The sequence below is a fragment of the Lactuca saligna genome, chromosome 5, assembly GCF_052625555.1.
Source record: "Lactuca saligna cultivar CGN05327 chromosome 5, ASM5262555v1, whole genome shotgun sequence".
In the NCBI taxonomy this organism is placed as follows: domain Eukaryota; kingdom Viridiplantae; phylum Streptophyta; class Magnoliopsida; order Asterales; family Asteraceae; genus Lactuca; species Lactuca saligna.
The window spans coordinates 302,652,476-302,670,230 of record NC_136421.1 but is presented as its reverse complement, the minus strand read 5'-3'; the positions used below and the strand labels follow the sequence as shown (position 1 = coordinate 302,670,230).

Sequence of the window (17,755 nt, the reverse complement as noted above, 5' to 3'; positions counted from 1 at the left end):
TTATATGGCAAAATAACCTTAACAGATTCAAGAAACCCTATAAATAAACACATTATGTGAGCCATTTTCACCACATTGAAATAATTAAATTAAAATACACTACTTATATAAAGGAACTTACTTTAAGTTGATTAGAAATGACAACCAAATCTACACCAATACCAAGGTCATGATCATCCTTTAAAAGCTCCAGAAACCATGTCCAGTTATCCTTGTTTTCTACATCAACAATAGCCCAAGCTATTGGGAGTACTTGGTTATTAGCATCTCTACTTATGGATGTGAGTAATTCACTTTTAACCTGTCTCTTTAGGAAGCACCCATCCAACCCTATAACCCTCCTACACCCTATTTTCCAGCAAACACTTAAAGATTTGAAACAAATATAAAACCTCTAAAAATGATTCTTCTCATTTAGATTGGTAGTAACATAAATTTTGCACGTAGACCTAGGGTTTGATCTCAATAATTCTCGAGCATAATCCCAAATTCTTGCATAGTGTTCAGTTAATTTACCCTCAATCAATTCCTTTGCCTATAGTCTTGCCCTTTTAACATGTCATATAGATACGACACATCTATACTTTTGATTGATGTCACTGATCATCTCCATGAGTTTCACTTTAGGTTTATTTGCTATCTCAGTAACATAATGTCTTCTAATCCATTAGGAGGTAACAATAGACCCAAATTTAAACACTCTAGAACAATGATGCTTAGAATTCATTTCTTTAACCTGAAAGGTTATTTCAATGTACATCTAAGCTACATAAAGTTTGAACGGGCACTTATGATCTTCATTTCTCTTCCCATATCTTGCAACAATTCTCCTATTGTCACTCTTTTGAAAGTATATTTCATACCCTCCATTTACTGCATAGTTTGTCATACATAATTTCAGTTGTGCGGGTGATTCGAACACATCCCCTAACTTAGGTTCCATCTTATCCCGAAGACTTCCTTCTTTCCTTTGCCTGGCTGGTTATCTCAAACCGGCATTCGAACCCACAAAGCCTAGCCGCACCGCCATTGTGCTATTAGCCCTACACCTAGAAAGCCTCAGTTACAGACTGAACTTACCTATAGGAGGAGGTTTGATTCCATTTCTATTTACTGTTCCATGCGATCTTTACACCGACACCCCCATCTATCCAAGCCTAGTAAAAGGAGAATCAGCTGAAAGAAGAGAGAGCCCCCTTCCCGTTGTTGTCTCTAACTAAACCACCACCAGTACACTCTTCCACTACAGATGCTGAAAACCCGATTCCTTCCCAGGCTTTTCTCTTCTCCCTGACTTGCTAGTACTCAACCTAGAGATGAAAGAAGTAAGAGCCCCCTCTTGTCGCAAAATAGTAAATTAGGTTCAGTTGGAAAAACAGCTATAAATGACCACTACGAACGAAGGACGCAAGTCCTCTCAACAAACTCCATATCTGCAGAAAAAATGCCATTATTCTCAATTCAATATAGTAAGGCGTTTCTAATCTTCCTCGCAGCAAGACTCCTGAAAGCCAGTTGCTAAGAAAAAGATTAGAACAAGAGGGCTCTGGCGATTTCGGAATTAGCTTGACTCATTCCACCCGGGGTGAACGAGAACTAGTTCATCACCAACATGCTTAACTCCTAGGACTTTTGGGATTTAATACTCTTACTCTTTTTGACCAAAAGATGGTGAAGAGAGGAGCTAGATAGAAGTAGTTTTTAATGAGGAGAGGGAAATCTGGCCATTATCATGTATTTTATAGTTGTTCGTCACTACTTCCTCTGCCTCCTCATCACTTTGTAAATCATTACCATGGTACACTCATGCTTTCACTTCATCAGCCATACTTGAATTTATGGTGTTCTCATCGCTAAGTAAAATGTTAAGAAATATATCCTTAGATTTATTAAGCCTTGTTACCGACTCCTGCTTTGGTTCATGATCCATGTAAATCCCATGCAACTCAAAATCCATCTCATTTAACCCAGAAAATAGCCTGTTAATTCCAGCAAATGGGTTGTCGTAATCATCATATGAAGAACCCATTTGAAACTCATGCACAATCGAAACCATTATCAGGAAAATAAAGCAATTAACGAAGGTGATTGCAACTATTTTATCTCATAAACACCATGATAACACAAATAACCTTATTATATATGACATATATATAACGTTATTATATAAACATTATAATTATATAAAATAAGCAAAACATAATTAAGTTCAAAGTTAAATGATCAAATTGTATCAATGAAATTTCAATGTTATATTTAATGATGATGAATAGTATAACATTATTCATTAACACTACACTATAGGTATAATATAGGGTTTAAACATTATAATATAATTTATAATTTAAAAGAAGTTTTTTCGTGTAAGGTTGTAAATATTCTAACGTCTAGTTTCCGAGTTCAATAAAAGAAAAGAAAAAAAGAGAACTGAAAGTCAGGAGAAAAAAGAAGAGAAATGAAAGGAAAACAAAATTTTCTTTTGTGTTTCTGAATTGGAGAGAAGTGAAAAGAAAATTAATCATTTTCTTCTTTCTTTCTAAATTCTCTCAAATTGGAAGGAAAGTTAGGAGGGAATGTGATATTTCCATTTCTTTTAACTTTCTTCCTTTAATGAAACTCGGAAACAAACAACAATTTTTTTTATTTTTTTCTCATTTTCACTTATTTCCTTTCATTTATCTCGTTAAGTTGAACTCGAAAACGGAAATGTAAAAACCCAATACGTTGCAAACAGTTAAAGAGTGATAATAAAACAAAGTTCAGAAATTAGACATTAAAAGGAAATTTCGTGAATTTTTGTTTCTTTACCAAAAAAGAAAAAAACAATTGAAACCAGTGATTATATTATTCCATTCAGATATTTTAGCGATTAGCCATTATTAACCTAAACCACACCATTTACCCCATTATCAAATTGCCATCCAACGTCATTCGTCAATTGCAATTTTGGGTCCAAATTACTCCCAATTCCTCAAAAGTCTTCACTTCACACGCCTTTCACTTTCCTCACAAAATAGTAACAAACAACTGCAAGTCAAGCATTCCATTCATTATTAGTCGTGAGTCGTCGCTTGAAGCTTCATATCAACATGGCCTTTTCTTCTTTGACCCGATTAGCTCCAATTTTCTCCTACATCCATTGAATCATTCCGCTCTTATCATCAATACATGTTGAAGAAAGCTCCTACTCAAGATCTTGAATTTTACTGTGTAAACTTTTCATCTTTGCCATTTGTTTCGTTTTAGTTGCTCTAGTTATTGAATTTATGCTAAATTTGATGGAATTCATATGGGTTTTCATTTTGTTGTTGGATGATGCTGTTTTGCTTTCCGGGTTTGTCGCTAATTTTGTGGGAATATAGTGATCTTGTCGTTTTGATTTGTGTGTTCTTTGATTAGGGTTTATGATATCTCAATTGGGCGAGTATATTGTTTTATTGTTATTGTAATTCATTCAAGTATCTAGAAAGAGCACTGCCCCTTTCATGATTTTGAGGTTTAGGCGATGAAGATCGATAATATTTGTTCTTTTTTGCTATCGGTTGTTTTGGAGTGATCGACTTTTCAAAAACTCGTAGTTGACTTTAATCTCACTTTACATGACTGAACGACTTTAGAACAAATCGCGAAGCAAAACTTTTAGGTTAGCATTTACATTTGTACGATATGTCCCAAATTGGTTATTCTTGTAAACCATCTTGTAATTTAGGTTTTTTGCAAAAACACCTTTCAATTAAGCACAATCTAAAGAAAACACACATATATATAGCTTTTACCTGATTAGTTGCTGAAAGTCAAAAAAGAAACAACACCATAGACAACATCTGAACGACTGAACATATCCTGTTTGTTTTGCTATCTTTCTTTCCAGGTTTGTTTCTTGGGAACCAAGGTTTCCGATTCCTAAACCCACTGGTTTCTTTTACAATGACAATGGAATGGAATCGTGTAACAGTAATCAGTGTGTGTCTCTACATTCTTATATCCATCACTTGCAGCAATGCGGTTGAAAGTGACATCAATTGCTTAAAATCCGTTAAAGCATCACTGAGAGATCCCGAAAACCTGTTATCATCATGGGATTTCAATAACAACACTGAAGGATTCATTTGCAGATTCACAGGAATCGAATGCTGGCATCCTGATGAAAGCAAAGTCTTAAATATCCACCTTTCTGACATGGGGTTGATTGGTGGGTTCCCGGTTGGACTCAAGAACTGTACCTCAATGACCGGATTAGACCTTTCCAACAACCGCCTAAACGGGCCCCTCCCCACCAACATGACAGATGTCGTTCACTTTCTCACAACTCTCGATTTATCATCAAACAATTTATCGGGAGAAATCCCAGTCAGCATTTCAAACATTTTGTTTCTTAATGTCCTCAAACTCGATAACAACCGGTTCACGGGTCGGATCCCGTATGAATTGGGCGGGCTCAATCGGATTAAGGAGTTCAATGTTGCAAATAATCTTTTGTCGGGCCCGGTCCCGAATTTTGGTGATAATATTAAAGCCGACAGCTATGCCGGAAATCTTGATTTATGCGGGGGGCCTTTGCAGCGGTGTGAAGGAGAGCAGAGCAAAACGAGCACCGGTGTGATCATAGGAGCGGCGGTTGGCGGTGTCACACTGGCGGCGGTGTTGGTGGTTGTCAGTACGATGTTCATTAAGCGTAAGGTCATTAGAAGGAAAGAAGAAGATCCGGATGGGAATAAATGGGCAAGAAGTATTAAAGGAACAAAAACTATTAAGGTAAGATATTTAAATTTGAATCCATATCTTATCACATCATTACTAGTATGTACTTTTCATTTTTGATTCGGATTTACTAATTTTTTTTAAAAAAAATTGTAGCTTTCGATGTTTGAAAACCCGGTATCGAAGATGAGACTGAGCGATCTCATGAAGGCAACAAACAGTTTTAGTAAAGACAACATAATCGGATCGGGAAGAACGGGTTCGTTATACAAAGCAACACTCGAAGATGGAAGCTCATTAATGATCAAAAGATTACAAGACACGCAACATTCCGAGAAAGAATTCGCGTCAGAAATGGCAACAATTGGAAGCCTTAAACACCGTAACCTCGTACCGCTTCTCGGGTTTTGTGTCGCGAAACAAGAACGGTTTTTAGTCTACAAATACATGGCAAACGGGAATCTACACGATAAATTACATCTTGTTGGGGATGATGAGAAACGTATGGAATGGCCGTTACGGTTAAAAATTGCAATCGGAGCCGCCAAAGGTTTCGCGTGGCTCCACCATAACTGCAACCCGCGTATCCTTCACCGGAACATAAGTTCAAAATGTATATTGTTAGACGGTGAATTCGAGGCAAGAATTTCCGATTTTGGGTTGGCCAGACTGATGAACCCGGTGGATACTCACCTGAGTACTTTTGTGAATGGAGAGTTCGGGGATATCGGGTACGTAGCACCCGAATACGCCCGAACTCTCGTGGCCACCCCGAAGGGTGACGTGTACAGCTTCGGGGTGGTGCTACTTGAGTTGGTAACGGGGGAAAGACCGACGCGTGTGTCTAAAGCTCCGGAAAGCTTTAAAGGAAGTTTAGTGGAATGGATTTCCGAATTATCGGCGGAATCGAAACTTCATGATTCCATTGATGTGTCGTTGGCCGGAAAGGGAATTGATAACGAGGTTTTTCAGGTTCTTAAGGTCGCGTGTAATTGTGTGTTGCCTGCGGTTCATAAGGAGCGGCCTTCGATGTTTGAAGTGTATCAACTTTTACGGGCGATTGGTGAACATTACCATTTCACTGCGGATGATGAGATTTTGATGCCCACGGATGATGCTAATGCCGGTGATATCGAACTCATTGTTTCTCGGGATATGAGAGGAATGAAATGACCAAATGAGGTCATGTAAGGTATATGTAATTAATGTTCTTCGTGCTTGAATAAATGTCATACGCATATAATATATATATATATATATATCGGTTCAGAGGACTATAGGGTTTTGATTTTATGTATGTAATGAAACACTTAGAGGAATATTAATATGTATTTGTTGCAATATAGGTAATGCTAAGACAAAGGGGAACAATGTGCTCCCCTTTGGAAGGGTCGGTGCATTCCTGAAAGATTTTGTTATAATAGGTTGAGCAAAATTCTCATATGCTCGTATATCTGGCATTAATGGTAATCGTAGGGGACATTAATGAAAAAGCCGCAAGTAAATTCATCAAATTTGGCGCATTTAATCTCTGATAGAGCTGTAATAATTAAACCATTGAGTTTTAATACGTAGTATCGTGTGGAACCATATAGTGATTAAAACCCCTAATGAACAGTTATGTTGAAATTGAAAGTTTCGTATGGAGCTGCAATAATTGAATTGTTCGTAGTGTAAATCAATGGTTTTGTACTTTTGTATTAAACCACTCAAATCGACTTAAGTTTAACTCAAATTCAAAGTTTCGTATGTTATTTCATGAAATAATGAAATTTTACTATTTTTATTAATATAGACAATGTATTTTATTGTTTTGTTCTTAATAGCAATCTACTTACATTGCCTTGCTCAAGAGGAAGATTGCAATGTACATCTTTTTTTGTTAGATTTTGGAGTCTTAAGAATTTCAATTTATTTGGATATTTTTAGGATTGTGATGGTAATCACTTTCCAAAATCTGTGATTTCAATCCAATAACTTGGGTATCACGAAATCAGATTTGGGATAATCCAAAGGATAAAGATCACTTCTAAATCAGAAACACAAAAAAATATCTTGCTGTTTTGTGTTCTTGAGAGATAAATCAAATCAAAGTATGATTTTCGTGTATATGATTGTTCCAACTTGTTTTCTAAAACCAGAAAAACATTCTTATAGAAGAGGGAAAGTAGTTAGTAGTGGTTACATATAGATTTGGCACCAAAACAGGTAGTTATTGGACATAACCACTGCTAAGGGTTGTGCCCTTGGACCCTGCTAGAGGCGTTGCCCCTAGACCCTGCTAAACGCCCCTTGGAACCCTACACATGGGAGCAGCGCCCCCGGACACCCGTATTCCCGAGTTTACATTTATCGCTTCGAATATGCACCCACACCTTTTATCTCGGTTAGTAAATTAAGCTCAACCTATCTCATTATTAATAATAATTATACTAAAATATATTGATAACATTAAAATCAGAATTTTTGTTACCAATAACTAAATCATTGTCTATAATATTCTTATAATAAATTTTAGAGATGATGAAAAAATATTGTTATCATATTGAACTATAAAATAATAGACATTATTAAAAGGTTGATAATTAAACATTTTTTATATTAGAAAACCCCTTTATATATATATATATATATATATATATATATATATATATATATATATATATATATATATATATATATATATATATATATATATATATATATATATATATATATATATATATGGGTTTAACTTTGGGATTAGATAATCACAACTATCCATTTTCATTAAAGTATTTGACTACAAATATACTCATTTAAGCTTTTCAAGCCTAAAACTTGTATTTTGACATGTACTCAGATTAGTTTATAGTTGAAAATTAGAGATAAAAAAAAAGATTAGACATTTAAAAGATATTGGATATGTAATGTCTAAACATAACTTTTTATTTTGAGATTATATGTTACTTGATTACTTCCCCTCATTTTGAACACACATTTTTATTTGATACTGGACCTATTTTTGGCATTTAAAACTTTTGAAATAGCCAACCCAAGGGATGTTTCACAAACACACTTTGACTCGAGTTGCAATCAAATCAAGAAGTAGATATTATTTCCTAGATCATTAGAGATCTTCTTATCTCCTTTGTCATCCGCAAGTTTTAGACCATTTATTTTTGGTTTGATGGCAACTTTTTAGTAAATTCATGAGTTGTTTTTTTGGCATTCCATTATCTTCTAAATGCATACCAAATTATAGGTAAGAACTAACATGTAAGTCATTAAGACTTGTATTCATCTACTTGTGAGGTTGACATTTAGGACCACATGGTATGGGTCATTGCCCCACAACTCCCTTTTGGTCGTTATCTTCTTTGTATAATGACAACTATTGATCTAAAAACAATTCAGTCGGGAAAAAAAATTCTTTTACAAAATGCACATTTTATTCCAAAATTATATGTATAGTTTGGAATAGGGTTGTATGACGATATTTAAAGAAATTTGGAACATGTTGTGAAGTTAGAACAACAAAACAACACCATTAGATAGGGACAAAACCAAATTGAAGTTCAATTGAACTTGCTTTCTTTATCAAATTAGGGGTTTGAGTTTGAAATTTCAGAAATTGTTAGAAAAAACAAATTTTAAATATGTCTTTTAAGAAAAAAAACATTTTCACAACCCATAAAAGAATTAAAAATGACTATTTTTGAACACAAGATAATTTAGGGTTTTTGTGAAGATAATGGTTATTTTGTAGTATCTATTTATAAAAAAAAATGATCATTGATGAGTATATCTAAATTTATCTTTGGGAATATGCCTTATTAAGATAATTAATTTTTCGGTTTGTTCACATCTGGTTAACTATCTTTTTTTTTTGTACACATCTAGTTAACAAACTTATTGGAAGTGTTCACATATGACCATTATGATTTGCCGAAGCCGGATGTAACCTACTGTAACAGGTTATAATGGTCATATGTGAACACTTCCAACAAGTTTGTTACCTAAATGTGTAAAAAAAAAATTTACCTAGATGTGAATAAATCAAAAAGTTAATTAGTTTAATAAGTCCTGTTCCCATTTATCTTCTCTAAATGTAGAGCTTTTTAAGACCAAAATAATGATATTTTGAAAGAGGATAATGGTTTAATCAGAAACCACAGAAATATTACATGATTCAACACAAGTGAACTGTAAATAATATGTTTGTACATTTTATACAATATACAAATACAAATAAAAGAATATGTTAACCATTCATTTTTACGATTTGTTACACTTATCTAATATAAACAATATTAAAAAGCTGATTTTTTAAGAGTAATAAAACGGACGTCCAAGCACCCAAAAATGAAGATGGTAGTTGGGGGACATTTACGGTAATGGGAAGATAATGCAAAAATGAAAATGGTGTTGTTGAGGAACCTTTATCGTGATATGCTCGATGTTGTATGCCCTTAAAATTCACGTCCCAATTTTCTCTAAATGGGTATGGAGTTTGTGAACGATGATCAAACCATAACATACGCAGAATCACTCACGATTCTTCGCTAATCGATCCCCAATTCTTGATCAATTTAGTTAACCCCATTCCCCTGATCGTTTTCCTACAGAAAACCCATTAAATTTGCGTAAATTAACTAGCCTTTTCTTCGATTTATCCAAAACCCACATATCGAGAACCCTTGTTGAAATCAAATGGAATTCAACACCATTAAAATCAATTCAACCTTCACTTCACCATTTGAGAGCTCTCCTAGAGCAGATGATGATAACTCACCATTCAGAAAACCACTTAGTTTATGGCCAGGTATGTACCATTCTCCTGTCACAGCTGCTTTGTGGGAAACTAGGACCAAAATCTTCGAGAGACTTCTTGATCCACCAAAAGACGCACCTCCACAAAGTGAATTGCTCACAAAAACCCCAGCTCAAAGCAGGACAACGATTCTCTACAATTTTTCAACTGATTACATATTGAGAGAACAGTATCGAGATCCTTGGAATGAGGTCAGAATTGGGAAATTGCTTGAAGATCTTGATGCACTAGCTGGCACAATTTCCGTCAAGGTACCAATTTTGATGCTTTCTTTTTCTCCAATTTATGCTCAAATTTTGTGTTTCTGTATGGGGTTTTGTTTGTGAATTTAGGGAATGTTTTCAAATTGAAATTGAATGTCGAATTATGGATTTCGAAGCCAAAAAGATGCAATCACTGTAGCATCCCATCTCACATTTCATGTATTTTTCCCTGTGAAATAGAATTGTTAACAATTCCTAGGTTATGGTTCAATAATAACTTTTCCCTTCGCGCATGAAATTACAATCACCACCATAATTTGCTCAAATTTTGTCAAACTAATAGGTTTTTGTATATGAATTAACTGTATCAGGGGTATGACTCAACCTTTATGCTCACTACTTATCATTCCCCACATTGATGAAGTAGGTTCAATATTTTTTTTGTTGTTTTGGCATTATTAGAGGGTATTTAAATAATAATTCCAGTCAAAGTTTGCAACTTTCTTTAGGTAAACATTGTGGTATTTGCACTGTATCTATCATTTGGAAGAGAGGAAGTATATGTTTTGCTTCACCTTTATGTGTAAAGGCCCTGTTTCTTTCTCTTTTCCCATCAACTGTTTTTTTCTGGATAGTCAAAATGTTTAAAAGTATTTGGGAAAGGGAAAAAAAATAAACGTGGACAAATTTGTAAAAGGTTATTTCTTTATTAAGTCGTTAATTTTACATTAAGTCAAAAAGAAACACCAATATGTAGCTTATTGGATTAAGGGATCGTTTCTTTCTTTCCCCACTTAAGTCCTGTATGTGTATAGTGGCTGAATGGCTAATGATGTCTGTAAGGATAAATTGTTTCATACATAAAACTCATAACGCATAAGGTCTGTTTATTTTCTCCTTTCTGGACTGAATAACTCAATAAACCACTTGATTGAAACTAAATGACCATTTTACCCTTACATTCCAGCAAACAATTTTAACAACATTCTTTCTGTAACTTATACATTCTTGATGCTAATCTAGCACTGCTCAGATGAAGATAGCATGACAAGACCCTTATTACTGGTTACTGCATCTGTTGACAAAATGGTTCTCAAGAAAACAATTAGTGTTGATGGTGATCTAAAAATGGGTGGTTCTGTTATATGGGTTGGGCGTTCTTCCATTGAAGTTCAGCTTGAAGTCACTCAGCTATCAATCGGTATAACAATCTGATTAATATCTTTAAACTAATGTTTAATTTCAATACTTGGTGAATTTTTTAATTGAAAAGTGAAAACTATGTATTGGTTTTTGTAGATAGCACTGTAATTACAGAAACAGTAGCTCTATCAGCCAATTTCATATTTGTAGCCCGTGATTCCAAAACCGGGAAAGCAGCCCCTGTGAATCGACTCTCTCCCCAAACAGAAACCGAAAAATCGCTTTACAAAGAAGCCGATGCAAGAAACGTGATGAGAAAATTGAAAAAAGGAGAAAAAAAAGGGATCGAAAATGGAGAACAAAATCGACTTGATTCGTTATTGGCTGAAGGTCGTATCTTTTGCGACATGCCTGCATTGGCAAACAGAGACGCGATTCTTCTTAGAGACACGCGACTTGAAAACTCATTGATGTGTCAGCCTCAACAGAGAAACATTCACGGAAGAATCTTTGGAGGCTTTTTGATGCATCGAGCTTTTGAATTGGCTTTTTCAACTGCTTACACTTTTGCAGGATTGATGCCCTATTTTCTTGAAGTTGACCATGTTGACTTTCTTAGGCCTGTGAGTAAATAAAATAATAAAAACGTGAATCGATAAGTCAGGTTTCAGGTTCAAGTCTGTGGGACCGGTTGGTGGAGGCACCCTGTGCCCACGTGGCATTTAACATTTTAAATTTTGTTTTTTATTTTTTGGTAGGTGGATGTTGGTGATTTCCTACGTTTCAAGTCGTGTGTCCTATATACAGAATTTGAACACGCGGAGAAGCCTTTGATTAATGTTGAAGTTGTTGCACATGTTACAAGGCCCGAGCTGAGGTCTAGTGAGGTCTGTCTGGATAAATGATATTGAAAAAGTATTAAGTGCTTAACCGATTAAGCTCATTAAGTAAAAAAAAAAAAAAACAAAGACTCATATGTATAGTTATTTCCGTGTAGGTTTCGAACACGTTTTATTTCACGTTTACTGTGCGTCCGGAGGCGAAAGCGAATGATGACAAATTTAGGATCCGGAAAGTGGTTCCGGCCACAGAAGAGGAAGCGCGGAGGATCCTTGAGCGCATGGATGCGGAGTCATTGCTGTTGAAGTGATATCTCAAGTATTTGAGAGTTCTGAAATAAACTGAAAACTAATTTTAAGTTAATTAGAGAAACAATGAGTTTCAGCTAAAACTTGTTTATGATGCTTGTTGCAACAGTGTAAGGGGAAATAAAAGTATCGACTAACTTCAAATTATGAAATTCTTCAACATCAATGTAGTGTTGTGGGAAGATAAAAAACAAGATGTATGAATGTTAAATGAATAAATCTTGAAAACTTAGCTAAAGTTAAAGAACAAATTGCACGAAAAATGAATGTTTTTTTTTAGTTGGATTTTGTTTTGAATGAATTGCCCTAGAGGAGTTGTTATGCATGAATATAGTTTATTAGATGTTAGAGTATTATCATAACTTCATAATAATATAGTATTAGGATCATATTGAATCCCATATATATTTTTTATAAAAGAGTAATTGCAAATGTGGTTTATGTTTTTTTATACAAAATGGCAGGTTTAACCCAACTTTTTTTTGTTTTTTTGTTTGTGTTTGAGTCTCGTCCTCACTCGTCACGACTTATGTAAACTGATTATCCGATATTTTTTTCACATGGGTAACAGACCATATCTATCATCCGCCACAAAAAAGAAACATGTTGGGACAAAAATATACAGATTTTATCTAAAGCACATGAAAACATATTTGTAATTTGCTATTTATAATATTTAGAAAATGACAAAAATTCATTAATATAACATGAATCGAACTATTTTGTTTCCTAGCCAATCTATCAAATCTGTAGATGATAAATAGTGATTTTCTAAAACTTATAAAGAGGTTAACATTTAAAGAGAAATTAAATATCTTATTAGTTTTTGTTTCTACAAATCATCCTACCCTATTAAATAATAACATGTGTAAACCCAATTAAATAGTAACATGTGTAATATTAAATGCTTATTTAATGAAATTTTAATATACAAATATAACATATATCATTATTTAATGGGATATGATGATTTGTATAAACAAAAGTAAAATGATATTTAATTTCTCAAATTTAAAAAGTGTATAAACATAAACCGTTTTGGTTCATCACTCGACCGGTCCAACCGTATAATTCAACCTAATGTGATATGATTCATCGACCTTCTTGTCTATTTTTATAAGTATTTATAAATTGTTAATGTATTGAATATAATTATAAACCTAAAACATATATTTCAACAATAGTATAAGCATTTTAATAAATTAATTTATGTGGTTATACCATCAATATGTGTGCAATATCACTTGTCTTTCAATTATATTATACTTTGGTATTTAACACTTATACCAATATATATTTGAGATATTTTCAGAAAAGTCTCAATATTTAGGAAAAAATTTAATAAAGTCATAAATTTTATTTTTTAAACAAAAAAATCCCGACTTTTTCACTTTTTGAATAGAAAAGTCCAAGAAACCGACTAATTTATTCACTTTAGCCAATTTTACCTGTTTAGTAGGTCATGAGACCAAATTGTAAATTTTTCAAAAATAATGAGAGTTTTTTTTTTTTTTTTTTTTTTTTTTTTTTTTTTTGTAGATTTTGTCAAATTTTATATATAGTGTATAAACATATTATTATATATATATATATATATATATATATATATATATATATATATATATATATATATAAGTTTTTATATGTATATATTTATGTATTTTAAATTTATAAATGTATTTTTCTACTTATTTATATGTACTTTTATCCATTTTATATTTTTTATGTGTTATTTTGTATGTATTATATATTTATATGTATTTATACTTATTTATGTAATGTTTAAGTTTTTTAGATAGATGTTTATGTATTTTTAAATGTATAAATATATTTTTTACGTATCTATATCAATTTTTAAGTATTTCACATATTTTTATGTATTTTTATGTGTTTTTTTATGTATTATGTATTTATGTACTTTTTTTAAAAGTTTTTTATATAGATGTTTATGTATATTTATGTATTTTAAATGTATAAACATATTGTTTTACATATTAATATGTATTTTTAAGTATTTTACATATTTTTTTTTGTGTGTTTTTATGTGTTTTCTATGTATTATGTATTTATATGTATTTATATATTTTTTTAGTTTTTTATATAGATGTTTATGTATTTTTATATATTTTAAATGTTTCATTGTATTATTTTTACGTACTTATATATTTTTACTTCAATTCATCTTTACTATTTCATCGAATTCGCATAGCTTCTTCGAGTATGTCTAGATGGTTTTACTAAATAACCATATATTGTAAGCTTTTCCCATTCGATGTTAAATTTCATGATAAACTAATAGGAAAAGCTTAAAATATATGAGTATGTAGGAAAACCATCTAGACATACTCCAACAAGTTAGACAAATTGGATGAAATGGTGAAAAGAACTTCAAGTAAAAAAAAACATAAATATGTAAAACATACAATTATACATTTAAAATACATGAACATCTATATAAAAAACTTTTAAAAAAAAATACATAAATATATAAAAATACATATAAATACATAATACATAAAAAATACATCAAAATACATAAAAATATGTAACATATATAAATTTACATTTACATAATTATGTGACAATTTATATTATGTTAAATTACATTTACGTGTGTATGTAAAAAATATGTTTATACATTTAAAATACATAAACAATGTGAGTACGTAATATATATATATATATATATATATATATATATATATATATATATATATATATATATATATATATATAATACATAAAAAATAACACATAAAAATACATAAACAATGTGTAAAATAGTTATATATACATAAAAAAAACTAGGTTAAAACCCATGGAACCCACGAGTGCTGTTTTTGAATTGAATTTAAAAATTAATTATTTAATAAAATATTATATCAATAATTCTGATAACTTATAAATTGTAATATTGAATATTTAAATAATTTTTTTTATTGGTAATTATTTAATTACTAACTAAATGGGAAGTATTTAATTAGGAATGAAGATTTTTGAAAACTATTTTTTTTATTCATCATTCTAATTGGACATATGCAGATGACACAATACCAATGTGTGTAATGAAATTAACATAAATATGAAGAACTCAAAGAAGCATTTACAATGTTCTGTCTACTGCCACCCGGCACAACAGGTAGAATTTGTCTAAAATCTCCTCCAAAGACAATAACTTTCCCTCCAAATGGAATATTTGAGATGGTTGAATTTACGCACCTTAATAAATCCTTCAAAGTTCGATCTAAAGCTTCAAATGCATGCTTATGGACCATAGGTGCTTCATCCCAAATTATCAAAGAGGTTTTCCTTATTAAGCTTGCCAACTCACCGTCTGGATTTATGTTACAAAAAGAATCCTCTGTAAGCTCAAATGGAATTATAAATCGAGAGTGTGCTGTTCTACCACCGGACAATAATAAGGAAGCAATACCACTTGAAGCAACATTTAATACAATATTTCCTACAGATCTAATTGCTGCAGATATTGTTTTCCATAAAAAAGTTTTACCCGTTCCACCATACCCGTAAACAAAGAAGACACCTCCTTTATTTTGTTGAATAGCACTCTTGATGTTTAGGAAAATGTTCCGTTGCTCATTTGTTAATGCAAGAAACATACGATCATAGTCATTCTTTATCACGGGAATGTCGTAATCTAGTTCCTCGGTGATAAGTCGATTGTTTGAAGAAGAAACGGATTCAACATCTGGGTATGGCATGTTTTTGAAGTTTTTGAGAGTAGAGTTGTTTCGAAGTAAAATTTGTTGTATTTCGAACAAAGTTAAGTTCTTAAGTTCATCTACTCTGAGAGATAATTCTGCACGAAAATATTAAATAATTAATAAAATACGTGGTTGATATTTAATAATTTCATTACTAATTATTTAATGGGTGTTGAAAAATAAAAATAAATTAATTTTAAAAAATAAGAAAAAATGTAATACCTGCTTACTTAAATCTTCGTCGTTGGCTATATAGAATTCCATCTGCCAAATATTCCCATGTATTTTCCCAAACGATCTCTGGTTTAGACATACTATTACACATCAACAATGTAGCAAATAAAAAGCGTAGATAAAAACCAGATCCAGAATGACTTGCTTCTTTAATTGCATCAATGTATTCCTTGTCATCATCTAATAGCCCGAGTGCATAACAGGCATCTCTAAAAGAAGAATGTGTTTCTCCATTTACCGTGCGAATTTCATCAAATGATGTTGGTCCTTTTACTTTATTTAAAAGAATCCTTAAGAAATATGCTTCACCTAGTTTAGGTGAAACTGAATGAATTCTACCGATGACTTTTCCTACTTTCCTTCGCTTCCAAAACCGACCATTTAATATCCAAACAAACTTTGTAGGGAATTCAACATATGTGAGTTTTCGTGCTTCACTGTCGATTGCATTACACTCCATCCAAGCTGTGAACTTTGAAGCGGCAACAGAAGGTTTGTCAAGAACATCATCAATATCATCATCTTCGCCATATACAATCTGTTGTTGATTAGGAAGATGAAAAGGTAGTCTAACAACAGAAGGATATCTGCAATGAACATGATATCTAAAAATTCGCCATGATGCTTCACATGTTGATAAATATCTACAATCGTAATATTCAGCTATTTCATCGACCGCATCATTATTTTCACATTCATTGTTGGTTGGTACAACAGCAACTGTAGCTCTATCAGGACCCTTATTTATGTATTTAAACAAATACTTTATAGAAGATCCCTGATTGCACCATTCAATATTAATATGTGCCTGATATCTTTTCAATAGATATTTGTTGTATGGAACAACATTTCTATTATCCAACCTTACACCTGATTTTTCTACAAAATGACCATCGTTTCTTCGCCTATATAACGGAAAACCATTCTGATCAACAGACGAATGATTAATGAATTGTTTTGGAAAGTTTTTAGAGCACTTTTTATCCACCCTGCATGGACAATTCATATTTTCAGCTCCACATGGACCATGAATCATAAATTCTGATCAACAGATGAAGTAAGATCGATTGTTTTGAAATGCGATGTCAAATCTGTTGAGGGGTGTAATGATTATTGTTTTCGAATGGTATGTGTTCGATTGGTTATTGGGTTTGTATACAGGGATCGATTTTAAACGGAGGTTAAAGATTGTGGGAACGAATAACTGTTAAATTCGATGTTTTCTGGAACGAAGCCTTGGTTATTAAATGAATCATACGAAGGATCTGTTATTTGATTTTGGAATTAGGGCGAATAATCGAACGATTTGGAGTTGCGAATTTGATTTTGAAAAGCCAATCAGTTGGGTTCACATATGAAAACAGATAAGTTTTGATTTTGGATTCGCAATTGGGTTATTGATTGAGGGACGATTCGTGAAGAAAAATGCGAAGTCAAGAAGGACTGTGAAATGTGATTTGTTCAATATTGGAGTCAAATGCAGTTCACGTGTAAAAGCAAAAATGTTCGCATTTGGTAATACAAATCAAAATTTGGTTTCGCATATGAGGTTGTATGGATTGGGGTTAAAGATGCGAAGGTGATTATGGTTAATATTAATTTCGCATTTGGTGAGACAAACAACTCAAATGCGAATGAACTAAAAAAAAAATGACTGGAACATGCGAAGAAAGAGGGTGAATGAAGAATGCGAATTTTACAGTAGAATGCGAATTGGGGAAGAAAGCTAAGAATTTCGCATTTTTATTATACAAATTGATTGATTGATTGATTTGTCTTAATTGTTAA

General features: G+C 32.3%; 3 protein-coding genes across 3 annotated transcripts; 2 read left to right on the top strand and 1 right to left on the bottom strand.

Annotated features, from left to right (window-relative positions):
- The first annotated feature begins 2,932 nt into the window (after positions 1 to 2,932).
- On the top strand, positions 2,933 to 6,109 carry BIR1 (BAK1-interacting receptor-like kinase 1). Its single transcript, XM_078996891.1, has 3 exons — positions 2,933 to 3,210; positions 3,872 to 4,755; positions 4,858 to 6,109. Exons 2-3 carry the CDS (start codon positions 3,928 to 3,930, stop codon positions 5,872 to 5,874), a joined length of 1,845 nt encoding a protein of 614 aa, XP_078853017.1. The 5' UTR covers positions 2,933 to 3,210; positions 3,872 to 3,927; the 3' UTR covers positions 5,875 to 6,109.
- A 2,927-nt stretch (positions 6,110 to 9,036) lies between these two features.
- LOC145048417 (Thioesterase/thiol ester dehydrase-isomerase superfamily protein) lies at positions 9,037 to 12,160 on the top strand. The gene is made up of 5 exons (XM_078996890.1): positions 9,037 to 9,765; positions 10,741 to 10,918; positions 11,017 to 11,483; positions 11,619 to 11,747; positions 11,858 to 12,160. Exons 1-5 carry the CDS (start codon positions 9,394 to 9,396, stop codon positions 12,008 to 12,010), a joined length of 1,299 nt encoding a protein of 432 aa, XP_078853016.1. The 5' UTR covers positions 9,037 to 9,393; the 3' UTR covers positions 12,011 to 12,160.
- Positions 12,161 to 15,079: 2,919 nt separating this feature from the next.
- On the bottom strand, positions 15,080 to 16,973 carry LOC145046970 (uncharacterized). Its single transcript, XM_078995226.1, has 3 exons — positions 16,094 to 16,973; positions 15,964 to 16,047; positions 15,080 to 15,828 (listed from the first exon to the last, which is right to left on the bottom strand). Exons 1-3 carry the CDS (start codon positions 16,971 to 16,973, stop codon positions 15,080 to 15,082), a joined length of 1,713 nt encoding a protein of 570 aa, XP_078851352.1.
- Positions 16,974 to 17,755: the final 782 nt, after the last annotated feature.